Source organism: Camelus dromedarius, chromosome 10 (assembly GCF_036321535.1).
Source record: "Camelus dromedarius isolate mCamDro1 chromosome 10, mCamDro1.pat, whole genome shotgun sequence".
Lineage (NCBI taxonomy): Eukaryota > Metazoa > Chordata > Mammalia > Artiodactyla > Camelidae > Camelus > Camelus dromedarius.
The window spans coordinates 66,226,809-66,245,472 of NC_087445.1; the positions used below are offsets into that span (position 1 = coordinate 66,226,809).

Sequence of the window (18,664 nt, forward strand, 5' to 3'; positions counted from 1 at the left end):
ATCACTGTGGCTGTACCATGGAGAATGGTCTGAAGCGGGACAAAACTGGAGACAGGAAGGCTACTTAAAAACTAGAAGGGAGGATAAACAAAATGTGGTATATACATACAATGGATTAGTATTGGGCCTCCAGAAGGAAGGAAATTCTGACATACGCTACAAGACGGAGGAACCTCGGAGAAATTACGCTAAGTGAAGTAAGTCAGTTACAAAAGAACAAATACTCTAAGATTCCACCCATGAGGTACTTAGATTAGCCAAATTCAGAGACAGAAAGTAGAGTGGTGGTTGCCAGGGGCTGGGTGGAGGAGGGAACAGGGTGTCAGTGCTTAATGAGTACAGTTTCAGTTTGGGAAGATGCCAACAGTTCTGGAGGTAGATGGTGGTGATGTTTGCACAACAATGTGAATGTAATTAATGGCAATGAACAGTACACTTAAAATTGTTAAAATGCTAAATCTTATATATATTTTACCACAATTTTTTTTTTAAAAAAGGAGGGAGGATTATTTAACCTAATTATTTAAACTAGTGTATTCAGGAAAACATTAGGCCATTCAGTTTTATACCCTAAAAATACATCAGAAAACAATCAGGTTGAGTCGCATTCCATTTTATAGGGGTGTAAGTCTACTGCTAACTGCCAAGCCCTTAGGAGCCACTATTCTCTGCTCCTCTCTGGCTTTATGTCAGCTTTCTCTATGGACTCCCATTCGCTGTGCTGACCAACACATGTTTTCAAAGAGGTCATCAATGATGCAGCCTAGAGAGGAAAGTGAAAGGGGACTAAATAAATGCAGACTATTTTTCACTACATGAAAGGAGGGGAGAAGCCCCCTCAATTCAGAAAATGGTGAAAACAATATTTGATAAAAATTACAGAGATAGGTATGTAACAAAAGTAAGCAGAAAAATGAGCTGTAACCCAAAGAGTAAGCTATCTTTCCAAGTTTAAATATTTAACTGGTAGAATCAGATCTCAGCTCTCAAACCACCTCTCTAAGGCATCTGACTCTGCCTACCAAGTGAATTTACCAGTGCTCTCTAAGACAGGTAATCTTCATGCTCCTTCTTGAAACTCTCTTCATCACTGTTCTGTTTCTTTATCTCTATCTTTCCTCTGTGTATACTCTCAAAGGATCCACCTTATGCTCTATTCCTTTTCCTCTCTCCATCTCCTTTTAAAATTTCACTTACAGTCACAGCTGTGATGTGACTAACTCCCAAATCTCTCTCTCCTGTCCTGCGCACTCTCCCAAGCTCTCACCTTGCATTTCTAGACTATGGAAATTTCCACTCTTACTTACACATCCAGCTGAATTCAGCTCATCCCAAATTGAACTCCATCTACCCTCTTGAATTTATTCCTTCATTTTCTGTTCTTGTTACTACTACTGTCTTCCGAGGTATACACACAGCTAGAAACTATCGACCATTTCTGAAGGGTCCCTACTCCACATACCCAAATCACTGCCAACTCCTGGCAATTCTATTTCAATGGCTGCTCTTCCATTTAACTGCCCCTTTAAAAAAATCTCTACTCTTAGTATCCTAAATCTAGACCTATTTAAGCTCATCTAAACTGCAACAAGCTAATACTTCAACTTGGAAGCTCCAGATTTGTCCATGTCAAAGGGCATCAATAGAACTAGCAACATCTCCTAGGGGGAATATTTTACAAATCTGTAGGAAGGCTTCATTGTCACAATGGAGGGACATTACTGGCATCTACTGGGCAGAGACCAGGAATGCCGAACATCCTGCAATGTCTGCAATGCACAAGAAGAATTGTCTTGTATTCCGCATGACATTCTTGAAGGTTCTACCAGATATTCTTAAGTGAAAAGCTTATCCTTAGTTATCTGACTGAGCCTAAAACCTGGTTTTTTACAAAGCATATTTGCAATTTAACTGTATGCTGAATTTTTTCTGGAGTGTTAACTACCAAATAAATTGAGGAAAGATGTATTTTCCTGGGAAAAACTGAGAGTTTTTCACCATTTGAAAAGATCATGTCACGGACGGTATCTGTGACATAAATACAACATTCTGCATTCATGGCTGTCATGTTCACAATGACAGTACACATAGATGTTGACATCTGATTACCACCTCCTAGCACAGCCATGCTTGAGCACTACCTGTTCAATGTGTATTTTTTTTTTCTGTTTCAAAGTATTTCATTAAGGTGCAAAGTATGGAATATATATGTCTGTGTCTATCAGAAAATGGATGTGTTTCTGGTCTTCAAATCGCCTTTGTTGGCTGTTACCCAGGTGGATACAGACTGAGTTAATTAAAAGAAGAAAATCATGTTGGAGGAAAGAAAATGTTTAAAAATAGCTACTTTAATTGCTTTTATTTAAAACCTGAGGGCTAGAAACAGTTATACCCCTCATGGGGCAAAGGAAGGAAACATCACATTTCTGAAACTCTCAAAGTCTAACACACTGGAGCATTACTGCAATGTTGTAGTGTTGTCACAATATCCTTACTCAAACATTTCAAATAGAAATCAAAGAGCAGCACACTCTTGATGTACTCATCACTGTGTGTGAAAAGAAATACTGCGATGCCCACTAACCAGGCTTAGTGAGGCGAGGACATCCCCTCAGAGTGGCAAGGCTCTCAGGTAGGCTGGGAACTGACAGTGACCATCCTCTAGGGGAGAGAGGCTGTGTTATTTGATTCAAAGAACCATGTAAGGGAGCAACCTGGACCTGGTATATTACATATTATTTTAAGTTGCAGTCCTCCTATTTCTCTTCTGGATCAGAGTTTGGGTATTACATTGATTTTAAAACTGTGTATGTAGAGATAAGTTACTTCTATGAATTTTACTTCAAGTTAGGAGGATATTGTAAAATATGTTATAAAAAGAGGACCTGGATCTGACAGAAATAAGAAACACTAGTTTACCTGAAGCAGAAAGCTCTGAATCTGGCCCTTTTTCTGTTCAGAAATCTTTCAGTTTACAGAAAACTCTCCAAACACATGTTCCTGGCATCCCAGTTGTGAAAACACAGTCCCAGCCTATTTCTTCAGATTATATTCTGAAAGTCTCTTAAGAGTTCCTACTTATATTCCAAGATTCTAGTCTAAATGGTTTTCTTTATTTTCTTCCATGCTTGGCCCTTCCCATGCCTTTTGAATGTTGATCTTCCTATTGGAAAGCCCTGATTGTGTATCTCAACTCTCTAAAATCTACACATTCTTCAAGACCCAACGTGAACAATGCTCTACCTTCCCAAATGGAAGAAATCATTCCTTCTTCTGGACAACTATATAATTTTATTTACCTCACACAATTCAACTACACCATTTTTTCGGTCAGTCTCTCTTTTAATTTGAGATATAACTGACATACAAAATTATATTAATTCCAGCTATGTAACAAAATGATTTGATATTTGTATATACTGTGAAATGTTCACCACAATAAGTCTAGTTAAATACATCATTTGATCATACCTCTTTAATAGCTCTTGTTTTTCTTATTCGACTGTAAGCCAGAGGTCACAATACAGCCATTTACAGACTGAATATGACTCAATCACAGTATTTTAAAAATTCGATTAATACTTTCTAAAAAAAAATCAGGGTATTTCACAAAAATCTAGATTTGGGGCTTCTCTTGAAAAGTCAGATCTGACAACTCTGAACCCAAATCCCACGTGGCAATAATTTATACTACAGTGGAGTAACAGCTACCCACTTTAGTGTTTCTATTAGCCACAGTTCACTCAGAGACTTTCACTTAACCAGGTTCCCTTCCTAATCCCAGTGTGTACGTTCTTCAAGAGAAGAACTGCATGCCATCACAGCGTCCTTCACACAGTAGGCATTTTATAAATAAATGTCTATTGAACAGTACAAAGCACAACAGGTTCCTTGCTTACCATTTCAGAAATAAGCAAAAGAATAACCACCTCATTCAATGTATACCATGTTAATTTTTATACCATCAATATTTTGGTGATACTGTTTCATTGCTTGCTCAAGGGCTAATCTGAGAGTCACTATAAACCAAATTCACAATTTCCCCATTCACTCATAGTGAAAATACAAGCTCTGAAGTAACAAGATGACATGAACACATACTTAATTCTATAACAAATATTCCTCTCACTAGTAACAGTCCCAGGGATGCCGCTTTAAACTAATGCTTTGGATCATTTTCAATGAACAGAGCATAATTTTCAATATGCAAACCAGGTGAGTGAGTTTAATCATATTAAAAATATCATAGTACATAGACCCCCCCGGGAGAATAATCTTAAAATGCAGGGTTGGGTTCATAGGTATGGAAGATCTTAACTGTTCAGGTAGTTAAGAAATCCAGTGAATGTATTCTGTGCCAAGTAACGGAGGTTTTATAGCATTTCAAACACAAAGTTTAATGAGAAAAAAAATTGTTTTAAAGCTGGAGTTCGTTCTGAAAATGAGTCAACTGCCAGTACTGGCCTAAGTATATACATATGTAAGTGCCAAGCTCAAATGGAATATGGCATTTTAATCTTAAAAAACAAAACAAAACAAAACAAAAAAAACCTGCTGTTGATCATGAGCTGAAAAGGACACTGAAAAGCCATCACCACAGCTGGGAAAGTACATCGAAGTCTATACTTCCAATAATCAGGCTTTTATAGGACAGGGAAAATAATGTAAGCACAGAGTAATTTCAGGATGACAAAACCATGAGATGCCTTAAATTTAATGTTTACTTCATAAAACTGACAAAGTGTCAAGCATTTCAGAGAAAACGTACATCCGCAACGAACAAAGAATTGCAATTTTAAAACAATCTTGAGAAATCATACCTCTCTTAACTATTACAAATACTAAAACTGAGTCTGGTAGGACTCTGAGGGAGAAGCAAGTTACTTAAGGCTTTGCTGTGGGCACAGCATCAATTCAATATATCTGGAAAGGACACTAAGAGAAATCTATAAAATCATTCATACTTCCCAATCTTGTGGTTCTCCTTTGAGGCTTCTGCCCCAAATAATTCAAGGGGAAAAATAATGCAAACAAAAATATTCATAAAAATAGAAACAACCTAAATATGCACTAACATGGAAGTGGCTAAATAATGGTGATATACTTACACAAAAGAACAGTACACACCATTAAAAATGACAACTATGTAGTTTAGGTAATGCTCAAGTGTTTACTAGAAATTGTCCTGGATGAGGAAAGAACACGGAGTATCCCTGCACTGTATGTTACATGCACTGGAAGTGAACAGGCATTGGGATCGCTGATGAGAACTGCCTAGAGTCGTTCTAAACATTGCGTACTAACAACACCTATCAAAATGGACTGCCTAAAACGTGGGCACCAATATAATCACATGTAGAAACACGTGCCCATTTTAACTGCAAGATACACATGATTTTAATGATTATGTTTGTTATAAAAAGCTACTTAACTATTTGCTGAATTTTAAAATATCCAACTGTGTTTTTTCCCACGCCCAAACTCTTAACTTCTAATTCCTCTCAGAACCACAGGATCTCAGAACAAGAGAGGTATCTCCCCTCTTATATTTTATAGACAAAGGAACAAGCATATAGAGGTTAAGCAATTCTTCCAAAATGACCTATCTGCTAGGACTAGACAGCAACTTTTCCACTATTTTTTTCCTAAAAAACATTGCTGACAGAAAAAAATAAATTAACCAACATGGAGGATTGTACATGGAAGAAGAGTAGAGAAAAAGGTAGTTACAGCTTTCTGACTCACATCACATTTAAAAGAATGTCTGGAGCTTTCTTCTAGTAAAATTTTATAAAAATAATTGTTTTAGAGTGAAAGAGGATAAAGCGGGGGGTGGTCACTCAGGGGTGGGGGGATAATGCCATCATCGATATATCATATAATTAACAATTCCCATCCTCAAGCCTGAGGAGTAGTTTGTTCTGTTTGTAAGACTAAACCCTATGAAATTCAAAAACTAACAAAAATAAAAGTTCCAGGCTCTCTTACCTGTACAGAGAAGTCCATCTTTGTAGTAAAGTGCATACACTCTGGCACTGTGTCCAATTAACGATGAGGTCTCAAAGGCTTCGTGGTCCTCCAGTTGCTTCATTCTCAAAATAGCCTTCAAATAAACCTTCTTCCAGTGCAAAGCGTCCTGAACAGAATCATCTATTTGCCAGCCCAAATTTTTACAGGCAGTCTGCCACACCTCTGTACAGGCACTTATCACCTTATTCCACTGTTTAGAGACGAGGCAGCATGTGAGTAAAGTCTGAGGATCGAGCCATTTTAACAAATAAAAACTGAGCTCCAGGGGAAGGAGTTTGAGGAAGTCCCGCTTGAGGAGAGTCTCCAGGTTATTGGAGAGATGCCTGAGCTGGACTGCCCCACTCAGACTAATCAGGTGATCCAGAGTTTCATTTTTCTGCAAGTCCGTCAGAGAAAGAAATGTAACAGAAATGTTATCAAGCCATGTCTCAAAGTCCTTTCTCTCCATAAGGTTATGGAAAAATTTACCTGTGGCACATCAAAATATTGTATTAGTTCTGCTCAAAAAGACCGTTCAAGCAAGACTAACAAATGACGTATTAAAAATTAGTGTAAAAAACTTGGCATTACAACTTTATGCTTTGTTACAACATTTTAACTTTACAGTTAATACACTGTATTTATCTGAGAAATTTCCATGCACATAAAAGAAAATACATTTGAGAAAACATACTTTAACAAATCATGACCTCTAAAACATAAGTCAATGAAACTTATGTGTGTGACTTGCTTCTTTTGAAGTCTAGCACATGCTACATGCATCTTTACAGTAAAAGACTTACAAAGTATTCATTCATTATGAAACAGTGTATTCTATAAAACAGAATCCCCATCAAAACTATCATAACAGCATTTCCTTAATACACTCTATTTAGGCACTAAAATCACAAAAAGAAGCACCAGGATGTGACGATCAGAAAGCAAATCCCCAGAGCAGTAACTTGCAACATTAGTTATCATGCTAAGTACAACCTGAGCTGATACCAGCATCACAGAACTGACTGCTGGCTTTTGCAAAAGATGTTCAGGCAAAAAAAAGGTTTGGGGAAGAAAAATAAGCAGGTGCAGTAAGTTATACGGCTCAGGTATTCTGGTTCTTCCACTTCCTTTATGGCACTGCCTGTTAGAACATGAATTACCAAAGGCCTCATCTGGCCTTACACAGCCTGTTTTTATGAGCTGGTGACAACTCTTATCCTCATGTGCCCCAGAGAGCCACAAGGGTCCTGGAGGCCTGCACAAATAAGACAAATTAGTAATCCTGATGCTTACAAAACACCCCCCCAAACGGGTACCATCCACTTTGCAGATGAGGAAGTTGCAGGTCAGAGAAGGTAACTGATTTGCCTACAGCCAAAAGAGCACTAAAATAGCAACAGAACAGACTGAAAGCCAGTACTCTCAAGATCAGTACTCTTCCAACCACACCAAGCTGTCTCTCTTTGAAGCCAGCTACCAGCAGGGGAATCGTAACTTGGTGATAAAATCTGGGAGCACTGTGCCTATCTGATTATACCCACCTTCCCCTTCACGGCTAACTGGAACAAAAACAAGTTTACAAGCATCTAGCAATACATACTATATTAAGGTGTCAACACACTCTTAATGATGGGGACTAAACTAATGGGAAAAGAGAAAAAAAATAAAGCAACTCCATAAAGATCGTCTTTCCCAAGATGGGCCATGTTGGTAGGTATCAGTGCTAGATGATGGGTAGGTACGTGGAGGTTTTTTCGTTCTATTTTCATATGTTGAAACATTTCCATGATTCAAAAAAAAAAACTTTCCTTCTAATCTGATCAGTTTCCCATCAGACTGTCACACTAATTTAAAAACTTTTATGTCTAAAATAATGTGGAAGAGGAAAATAAATTCTTTACAATATATGTCACCTAGCCAGGTCTACACAAAGAGCCAGATCTCATCTTCCAACTTTGTTAATGTTAAGACATGTAAAAATCATTTTCATTAATTTCCCAATATCACATTTGGCAGGAACATTATCAGACAAAAGCAGGAGAAGCAAACAAACCTCTTCCAATAACATCATCTTTTGTCTAACAGTTTTGGTTTTTGAAACAGTGAATGGACTTTAAAATAACACTCTTTAAAGCCTCAGAGTTTGGGCTAGGTAGGATTTATTAATTTAAGGATTTACTTGGCTGCCAAAAAATAATCAGTTCACCAAAAGTTTTATCAACACAAGAACAAGCCTCCTTCTTTTCCTGAATCCTAACAACCTTCCATCTACAATATTTCTGAAAACATTTTAAAGAAATCATTCACAAAAAACAAAACAAAAAAACCCTTTTCTGTGAACATTCACAAAATGTCACAACTTATTAATTAATTAATACTGGCCAATTACAAAGCTAACTAAAAACATCTGCCCAGAAATAATTTTCTACAGTGAAGGGGGGAGAACTTCTACCACACCCACACTCACACAAAGTATGCCACACACCCATCATAGAAATGCTTACATTTATATAAGATGCACTGTTATTTAAATGGACTAGAGGCAAATTTATAATACCCATGAAAACATTATCAGGGTCCCATCATTACCAAATAACTAAGAGATAGTAGACAGCATGCCAAATAATGTGCCCATGACACCACAGGGATTATGAGACAAGTTATCCAGTGAGCATCTTTTAAAAAACCAGCCATTTCTCACATTTATATATTTTCCTAACCCCTAAAAAGCATTTTTTCCAACCCTTACATTAGAGATGCCCTTTATAAGAGGCTCTTTTCTCAGTTCTTCATCTCTCATTGCCATGAAAAAAGGCATCTTTTTAAAAATAAAGCAGGCCTCATTAACTCTGCAGAATGCACTATGAAAAAAATCATTGTTTATTTCTCCAAAAAAAATGAACTGACTCTGGAGAGAACTTTCTTAAGGTCACAGGTCTAAAGTGAACTCTTAGAGAGCCTCTAGGAATATCATGTGCTGGCAGCACAAGGCCCCACGGGGAAAACTTCAGGAAGTGGGATTTCAATTCAACACAAGGAGGAGCTTTTAAAACATCAGAGCTTTCCAATAATGGAACAGCCGCCTCCAGAGTAGTGAGCTTCCCATTCCTGGGAACAGTCAAGGACAGTTGGATATAGAGGCCAAATGAGGTAAATGACAATGCTTCGGAGTCAGTCAAATATTTTACTGACTCAGCCACTTCCTATGTGATCATCGATATATGTTCAACGCACTTCTAAGCTTCAGTTTTGTCATCTGTAAAATGAAAGCTACCTCACCTTGAGGATTATGAGAATCAGAAACAGAGCAGGGAAAGGCTTAGCATAGAGCCCAGAAGAGTAGCTCAAATGGCACTTTTTGTTAGTTTTATTACCGTGAACAGCTGGCAGGAAAGCTCCACTAACATCCCTTTCAACTCTGTATTACCACGAAGTTTCTCTTAAAATGGCTTAAAATATACAGAAAAAAAACTCACTCAAGCTCTTAAACTTACAGGGAGTTTAATTGCATAATTAAGGGCAATTAAGACTATGACTTGAGGCTCTGATTTCCCACCAGGTGTATCTTCTCTACACCCTCCCCAAGCTCCATAGTGTCTCATGCTTTTTTCCCCCCACTTCAGACTAAATATTAAACTTGACCTTCTGAGCTCAATATTAACAATCACAGAGCTCTGAAATGGGTGAAGATTCTTAAACTGGGAGATGAGAGACCTGGGTTTGGCCTCTGGTTCTACCATTAACTCCCTATGTTCCCTTAGCCAACTCTCACATTTGCACTGGTTTTTAAAGACTCAAGTACTACTCGCAGATATTACCTCACTTGATTTTCACAACTTCATGGAAGGTATCAGAACTGCCCTTAATAAATGAGGAAATTTATGCCCCCCCCCAATGGACTAACTGACTTTCCCAGGGTCCCACAGGAAGAAGCAGACTCAACATCCTGCCCAACCCCCACCCTCCCAAAACAAAACAAAATCTATACCCCTAGGTCTTATTAAAGACACAACATTCTAGATAAAACCCGAAGAACGCGTTTTCCTCTCCTCCCCCAGGACCTGGCCTAGTCAAGAATGAAAGCAAGATATTTGTCCTTGGGGAGGAGGCCTCATCTTCCCTCTCTTTTCTTATCAAATATAACCAGCAGTTAAGGAGTACAGAGACTTTGAAAACGTATCTATATAAACACATATACACAAAAATACCTTTTGAATATTCAAGAAGCTGGTTAACACCAGTAGCTTTCAGAGAAAACTGGAGGGCTGAGGGATAGGAGGGGCCCTGTTTGAATTTGAAACCATGTGGATGTCTCATCTATTAAAATCCACCTTCAGTTTTACGATGAATTTTTAAAAGCTCTGAAAGAATACAGTGTTTATAAAACACTCCGCGATTCCACTTGTTGCTGGGTGACCCTGAGCAAATCACTTCACCTATCTCAAGCCCACCTTCTTCACTTGTAAAATATAACCACGGAACAGCATTACCCGCGAGGGTTTTTACGAGTAATAAAGACGATAATGCACGTAAAATGCTTAGTGCAGTACTCGCATACTGTAAGCTTACAAGAAATACCAGTTACCATCATCACTTAGCATTAATACTGTTATCTTTACTGCAAACAGCACCCCACACATACACACCTGTCTCCATGGCATACCCACAATTATGGCGCAGTCCCTCGCATTAATACAGCGCTTTGTACTTCATAAACCACCTCTCCACACTTTTATCTTTCAAACTCACGGCAGGCCTGTTACATCATTGTTAACTCATTTCGCAGCTAAGGAAACTGAGGCACTAGGAGGCAGTAACTCCGAGACCCAATTCTCGCATCTCTAAAATCAACTCCAGATCCCTTCAACCCGTTCGTCGCTCCCAGGTATCCCGCTCCCGGAGCCGTGTTCCGCGCAGCACTGACCTGAGCGAGCGCCCCGGGGCCCGGGACCTCGCGCCGGGCTCACACCGACTAGGCGCGCTCGGGCCGCCAGAGCCTCGCAGCGGCCGGGTCCGCTCCGCAGCCATGGCGCCTGAAGGGAAAGAAAGACAAACAGCCCGAGGCGCAGCAGGTCAGCAGAGGCGCGGGCGCCAGAGAATCCCCTCCCCGACCCGGCCCCGCCTCACACACAGACCTGGACCAGCGGCCGCTGCTCGGGGTCCGCAGTCTCACAGGGGAGCGGCTTCCGGTGCTGCCTGCGTCATCTCCGCGCGTCTCTCCGCCCGCGGCGCCCAGCGGACGCGGCTGCACTTCCGGCCCCCGCCTGGATGGGGAAGCGGGAGGGCGGAGGCGCTTAGAGGGAGGCGGAGCATGCGCAGGACAGCTTAGACCTACGGCGCCTGTATCTGAGTTTGCTTCCAGGCTGTAAATATAAATTTGTCCAGCGGGTTTATTATGTCCCTCATCCAATCTGATCCTGCACCAACTGTGCGGCACTTTTTCTTACTATGCTCACTCTATGGCGGAGAGAGGGAGAGGTGAAGATGTGTCCGAAATCAAACAACTCAGGATATAGACATAACATTTATATGGACAATAAGATATTTTATGTACAGTTAGTGGTAGAACACAGCGAAGGCTCCCTACCTTCTGAGTACATCTGCAGTACTTGAAACATGGGAAATAAAAAGTTGACTCTTAGTGGTGGAAGCCAAGTATGGAGTCCAGAAAGTCAGGTCTTAAGAGAGCACATTTGATTTGGTGGACCGCAGGCAACCTCTCTGGACATCTAAGCCAGAGAATGCTGATGACACTACAAGAAAATATAGCGAGACATGAGTACTCATATTGGATAACTTTTATGAAACAGAAGGCAGTGCTAAGGTAATCAAGAAAACCAAGCACCCCTGACTGTTTGCAGCAAGTGGCCTCAACCCCAGTATGGTAGGATTTTGATGCATCAAACTGAAAATTCCAGATGGAGCTGCTCCAGAGACAATATTGTTTGACCTCTCATAGACAAAGAAAACAAATTGTCTAAGCCCAGAGGAGATCCAGGAGCAAAATTTATGGCTCTAAAAAATGAAAAGAAAATTGAAAAAAGAATTGTATTTAATTATACTCAAGACCTGTTTAATTGTTCGATTTAGTACATATAAAAATTCCCTCTCATATGAATTTTTTAGAATATATATTCCCACTTTATAAAAATCTCCAAAATTGCATGATGATTGTTGAGAAAACATAGCCAACTTTAAATGTAGTGAGTTATTCCTAGACCAATAATTCCAAAAACTGCTATGAATGGCAGGTAGGAATACCAACATGCAAAAAGAAAAACATGAAATACAGCCTGGCATAGGAACAGAACGTTCAAGACAACTGCTTATGAGGTGGGAAGCTCCATAAAAAAAGACTGGCAGGACCCCCAGGCAGGACCACTACTCTCCTGCCAGCACCATCCCGTTCCCTGGGCCAGAGGCTCTACCTCACTTTTTGCCTCTGAAACGGCTTACTTCTAGGAAAGTGGAACTTACCCCTAAAATTCTATTGGTTCCCTGAGCTCACTCTGATTGCTTATTTCCTTCACTTCTGATTGGTCCATTTGTAGTACTTCATTTGCATGGAGCTCACTCCTGATTGGTCCATTTCTACAAATCTTGTTTCTAATTAGTCAACTTTTGTTATACCTTATTTACATATGATGTTGCAAAGTGTAAACTGGCAGCCTATAAAAGGCTGTGTAAACCTACAGATGGGGTCCAGAGCTTGGAGTGTTAACTTTTGTGGGCCTGCTGGCATAATAAACCTGAGCTCTCCAACTAAGTGCTGCTTGGTCTTTCGCCTGGATCCAGGTTGCTGTCACAACTGAGCTATAACACATTTTTCTGCAACACTTATGTGACAGGAACATAAAAATATGCTGGATGTTCTTTCTTTCTTTCTTTCTTTCAAAATTAACTTGCTGGTCAAATGGCGTTTGGAGTAATTCCTACACATACACAATATGAAAATTGTACACATCAAATGCTTAGTTTCTCCAATTCAGGCTAAAATGGACTACATGTTGTTTTCCATTTTGAGATAAAATTGCCTGGGAGAGATAGTTTGGATGACATATAACTGATTTAGTAAAGTTCTTGCATAGCATATACTAGGAATTCAAAATTCTTCCCAATGAGATATACACCAAACCTCACCATATGTTTTTTTAAGTAGAAAAAAAATGCACCCCCAAGGGATGACGAGTGTCTCTTGATATATTGCAGTATCCCTACAATATCTGGTGCATGTGCATGTACCAGGGAGCAGAAACTACTCCAACTGTTTAGTTTCTTGAGATGCACTCCTTTGTGTGAGATGCTGTGGGGAGATGATATGGGTGAACTAACTCTTCTTTCAACTCCCATTCATTGTTCACAAGGAACTCAGCAAAAAGACAAGGGGTGGTTTTAAGAGGTACACAAAGTTGGAAGCACTTGAAGAGGTTTGCTTTCTCTTCTTTGTTCTGGATTCACTCTAGCTGTAACATGAGCAGCATTTGCTCTCCTATGGAACCAGCAGCTATTCTGGAACAAAAGCTCAGGTTGATTGGCAAGAAACCTTATCCTTAAAGTCTCAGGCACAAAGAACTGTACTTCAGTTGCTGTTGGACTGAGCGATCCTGAGATACATTTGGGCACACTTTGGCATCTGGACTCAATAATTCCTAAAGTCCTGAAATTGTTCGCAGACAACATGCAGGTAAGTTTCTTATAATCTTTGAAGCATTTTAGATCTATTAAAATAGGCTTTGAGGAGTCTGAAGTTTGTTGTGTGTGCAAATCATCAGAACTGAGGAAATGGAAAGGAGTTCGGATTACAAATGCAGGAGTTTGTTTTGCATTGTTATTTTTTCCTATTCAATAGGCATAGAAAAGTAAAAGATGGGGGTCATGATTCTCTACTGGTTAAGGTGAGCTTTTAAATCTGACAGATTTGAGTTCAAATTGTGGCCCTACTTCACCTTCTTACTCACTGGGTGATCTTGGGCAATTACTAAACCACTTGGCTGCTCAGTTTATGTTTGAAGATAACCTATGTGAAGAGGCTAAATAAGTTAAGGCATATAAAGTGCTTAGCATGTGCCTGGCCCACAGGAAGTGCTCATGGTAAGTGTCATTATGGGAGTCTTTGTTGATTGAAGCACCAAAGAATAGAGATTTAATTCCTTTAACATACCCTGGCTCTGTTATATTGCAATGTTGTATATGCTCTTCCAGATGGAAAGTTTCCATTTCCTCTGATGAGGTGGAGTAAGCTTGGCACAGGTTTGTGCTAGATCTCTGAAAGGGTGCTGTGCAGATAGCAGAAATCTACCCATATTGACAGACATGTCAGATGGAGTAGGGGATGTTGTCAAAACAGACAATGTGAGAATTCAGTATAAGATTACATTGAAAAGTCATAAAAGAATCTAAATGTTTGATAGTAGCCATTGTGCAGTGGCCAACAAAATCTACCACTCCATTGAAAAATAGCACTTGACCTTTGTAATTGGAGAAGAAACTGATCCAAGTGCTTCAGTTCCAGAAAGAACATCACATATTTTCCTGTAGGCTTTAGCACAATGATGCCACTTGTTAATTTATATCCACATGTCTATGTCTGATTCCTCTTTGCTTCCCCAATGTCTAACACACTGCCTTGTATATAGTAAGCAGGCTTTCATCCCAACAAACAAGAAAACAACCAACTAACATTTTATTCAGTTTCCGCTTTGTGCCAAACACTGGACTCAGCAGCGCTGGAGAAGAGAGAGGCATGATGCTAGTTGTCTAGAAGTTCAGCGATCTAGTGAGAGAGACAGATAACAAAAATAAATAACGATGTATACTTAAAATAGTGTTGTAGGAGGTACATAGAGTCTTCAGTGGGGGCAAAAGCAGAAATGAGATGAAGCTTGAATCAGTGTCTGTTCTTTTCTTATTCAGGTGACATTCTGCAGACTTCGGACTCACCAATGGTGTTTCATTCTGTTTAATGTTATCCTTTTTCATGCCTTGCTTTTTGGGGCTGATTTTGTGGAAGAATATTTTCTGCATGCTTTGCCTTATGTGGATATGAAAGTTCTTGAAGTTAAAGATAAGGCAAGAAAATTGAACACAGAGCCCCTAAGAAGTAATCTTTCAAAATATTATATCCTGAGCCAGCCGGAGGTGTGTAAAGGGAAGAACATATTTTTGCTCTCTCTTATCTTCAGTAGCCCAGGAAATGGAACAAGGCGGGATCTCATTAGGGAATCCTGGGGTAATGTAAGCAGTGTCCAAGGGCACCCCATTCTCACACTGTTTGCTCTGGGGATGCCTGTTTTGGTAACTACCCAGCAAGAGATAGACAAAGAGTCCCAAAAGAATAATGATATAATTGAAGGAATCTTCTTGGACAATGCTGAGAACCAAACTCTGAAGATTATCACAATGATGCAGTGGGCTGTGACTTTCTGCCCTAACGCCCTGTTCATCCTCAAGGCTGATGAAGAGATGTTTGTCAATCTACCAAGCTTGGTAGACTATCTTCTCAATCTGAAAGAACACCTTGAAGATATCTATGTAGGAAGAGTTATCCATCAGGATACACCCAACAGAGACCCTAATAGCCAAGAATTGTTCCCTTTTAGTGAGTACCCAGAAAAGTACTACCCAGATTACTGCAGTGGTGAGGCCTTTATCATGTCCCAAGATGTGGCTCGGATGATGTATGTAGTTTTTAAAGAAGTACCCATCATGGTGCCTGCTGATGTATTTGTAGGAATCTGTGCTAAGTCCATTGGCCTTAAACCCATCCACAGTTCAAGGTTTTCTGGGAAAAGTCACATCAGATACAACAGATGTTGCTATAAGTTCATTTTCACATCCTCAGAAACTACAGATGAAATGCCCTTGGCATGGAAGGAAATTAACAACGGGAAAGAATGTACACTCTTTGAAACCTACTACGGGCTCATTTCCTGCAAACTTCTGACATACCTTGACAGCTTTAAACGTTTTCACATGGGTACCATAAAAAATAATGCCATGTATTTTGGTGATTAGGATTTCTTTGTTTTTCTTTAAAAAGTCTGTTTTTAAAATTACTTCCTACCTTGTTATAGAATGTGCCCCTCCTTCCTTGTGTTTTCTGTAGTTTCTCTGAATGTTTGATTGTACTCAGCAAGTTGCAGTGTTCTTAAGTGCTCTGATGTACTACGTCATATTGAGATCTCATTTTAAAAAATTTAACTTGGTGTAGCGTGATTCTTTTCAAAACAAAATATTTTGCCCAGAAAAGAGAGAGCATTAAATGCAATTATAATCAAAAGTCTTGTTTCTCTTTACAATTAATGGATTTCTAAAATCACATTATATAGAAATGTCACGACTCAGGGACAGCAGTGGTGACTGATTTTTGAGAATGCTCAGAATGAAAGGAAAACACTAAGTAAGGTTTTTAACAAAATGTTCATCTTGTCTGCAAGCAGGAAACATTCCAGTAGTCTGGGCGGTGGAATTTAAAAGTATTAGCTACCTAGTGTATATTAATTTAAATCTCACTAGTGTAAAGACTTGGATCTCTAACTTTTTGTGAAACAATTTTAATGAAGTCCAGTTAGGTGGTTTTTTACAAATGGGATGCAAAAAACACACGTTTCGTGTTATGTATACACTCTGTATTAGTTTCCTAGAGATATAGAGTATAACAAATGAGGTGGTTTAAAACAACAGAAATGTATTCACTTTCAGTTCTAGAGAATAGAAGTCCCCATTTAGGATGTCAGCAGAGCCCTGCTCTCTTTGAAGCCTGTAGGCGAGAATCCCTTCTTGTCTCTTTTAGGTTTTGATGGTTGCCAGCAATCCTTGGCATTCCTTGACTTGAAGACGCTTCACTTTAATCTCTGCCTCCATCTTCACATGGCCTTCTCCAGTGTGTCTGTGACTTTATATATAATGTTTCCTCTATGCTGTGTCTGTGTCCAAATTCTGCTCTTCTTCTAAGGATGCCAGTCTTTGGATTAAGGCCCACCTTTATGATCTCATCTTAACTTGATTATACCAGCAATCAAACAAACCAATGACGTATTTCAAAATCAGGCCGCATTCATAGGTACCAGGGGCTAGGATTTCCATGTTATCTTTTGAGGGGATGCAATTCAACCCACAACACGCTTTCTGATTTCTCTTGTATGATGAATAGGCACTAGATCAGTAGTTCTAATTCTGGGGTTCTTGACATTTCAGGCAACCCCTAAGTAATACACATTGAAAATCCCTGCCATGGCCCTTATTAGATCATGTTTTTGGATATGTCACTAAATGATACTGAGCCTCAGTTAATGCACAAAATCAACCTTGCAGGGGCTATGTCAAATGTTTAGCATTGAATTTGGCTCATAGTGTTTGATAAGAGGAAGAGGCAATGTTTAAGAACATATGTTCTGAGTTAAATAGCTTTAGTTCAAATCTCAGTTCCACTTATTTGCTGTGTGCCTTTGTACAAATTCCTTAACTTTGCTGTGTCTTGATCTCATGTATGAGCAGGGTAATAATAGTACCTAACTCCGGGGAGTGGGAGGATAGCAACATGAGTTAATACATGAAAAGCTGTGTGAACAATGCCTGACACACAGTCACTGCTGTTATCTTCAAAATATAGCCAGGTAACAAAAGGGGAGCACATCTGATTTACCCCACAAAAGCCAGGTTAACATTCCGGCTCTGGGCTATGCCACCTATACAAGGTACTTAACCTCTCAGGATTAATTTAATGTCTTTGTCTGCGAGATGGTACTTAGCTTGTACGACTGTTAGCAGGATAAAATGAGAAAATGCACACCAAGTACCTAGCATAAAATAAATGCTAAGAAATAGTAACTATTATTAGTTATAATGATAAAGAATTCCACAATTTTCCCCTTTAAATCCTAGGCTTTGGTCATATTGAATTACTTGTGGTTCCCTGAGTGTGTTTGCTTTTCATTACCTGTACATCTGCTTGCTATACTACTCCCCTCCATTTTTTTTTAAAAAAGATTTGTTTTTAATGGAGGTACTAGTGATTGAACCCAGGACCTCATGCATGCTAAGCATGCGGTCTACCACTGAGCTAAACCCTCCCCCTGCCCCTTACTACTCCCCTCTGTTCTTTACTTGACTAGCTCCTAGTGGTTCTTCAAGATTCAGGTGTTTACTTCTCTGGAAAACCTTCTCTCAAGTCTAGGGTGGGTGTTCTGTTTTCCTCTGTAATTGTATTCACTATATGTTAATTTTTTTATTGATCTATTTTCCTCCACTATTAACTGCTTGCTACCTGTGTGATCTGGGGATAAGCTACTTAACTTCTCTGAGCCTCAGTTTCATCCATGAAACAGAGAGGTAAAAATTAAATGAGATGAAATTAGCCCTTAGGACAACATCTAATACTTTTGCAAATGCCAAGTACATAATGAGCAGTCAATACTGTTTATTTATTAAGTGCAAAATAAAACACTAATTTGCATATTTTATTTAATCTTACTCTGACGTTAAATGAATAAAATCGTATCATGAATGAGACTAAATATAAGTCACCTTAGAGAATGTTTCTCAGGCCAGGAAAGCCTTGGCAGTAGCCCCATTAGTGGTAACAGCAGTAGGGAAACAATCAGTATGGAAACATGGAAAAGGGGCGACTCAGGGATACCAGAGATGGTGGAAGAGA

The 18,664-nt window shown here is 39.4% G+C and overlaps 2 protein-coding genes across 3 annotated transcripts in view; one reads left to right on the plus strand and one right to left on the minus strand.

Moving 5' to 3' along the window:
* The window catches only part of FBXW2 (F-box and WD repeat domain containing 2), a 30,973-nt gene extending 19,736 nt beyond the window's left edge, over positions 1-11,237 (minus strand). Inside the window, exons 1-3 of one of the 2 annotated variants that reach the window (XM_010998259.3) lie at positions 11,145-11,237; positions 10,934-11,042; positions 5,989-6,498 (exon numbers count right to left, since the gene is read on the minus strand). In XM_010998259.3, coding sequence (XP_010996561.1) covers positions 5,989-6,478 — 490 coding nt within the window. In that variant the 5' untranslated portion in view covers positions 6,479-6,498; positions 10,934-11,042; positions 11,145-11,237. Of the gene's footprint in view, positions 1-5,988; positions 6,499-10,933; positions 11,115-11,144 lie in introns of those variants that run through there. The other variant, XM_064490467.1, reaches the window with a different exon arrangement.
* Positions 11,238-13,687: 2,450 nt separating this feature from the next.
* B3GALT9 (beta-1,3-galactosyltransferase 9) lies at positions 13,688-16,033 on the plus strand. Its single transcript, XM_031449526.2, has 2 exons — positions 13,688-13,693; positions 14,923-16,033. The coding sequence occupies exons 1-2, from the start codon at positions 13,688-13,690 to the stop codon at positions 16,021-16,023; spliced, it is 1,107 nt and encodes a 368-aa protein (XP_031305386.2). The 3' UTR covers positions 16,024-16,033.
* Positions 16,034-18,664: the final 2,631 nt, after the last annotated feature.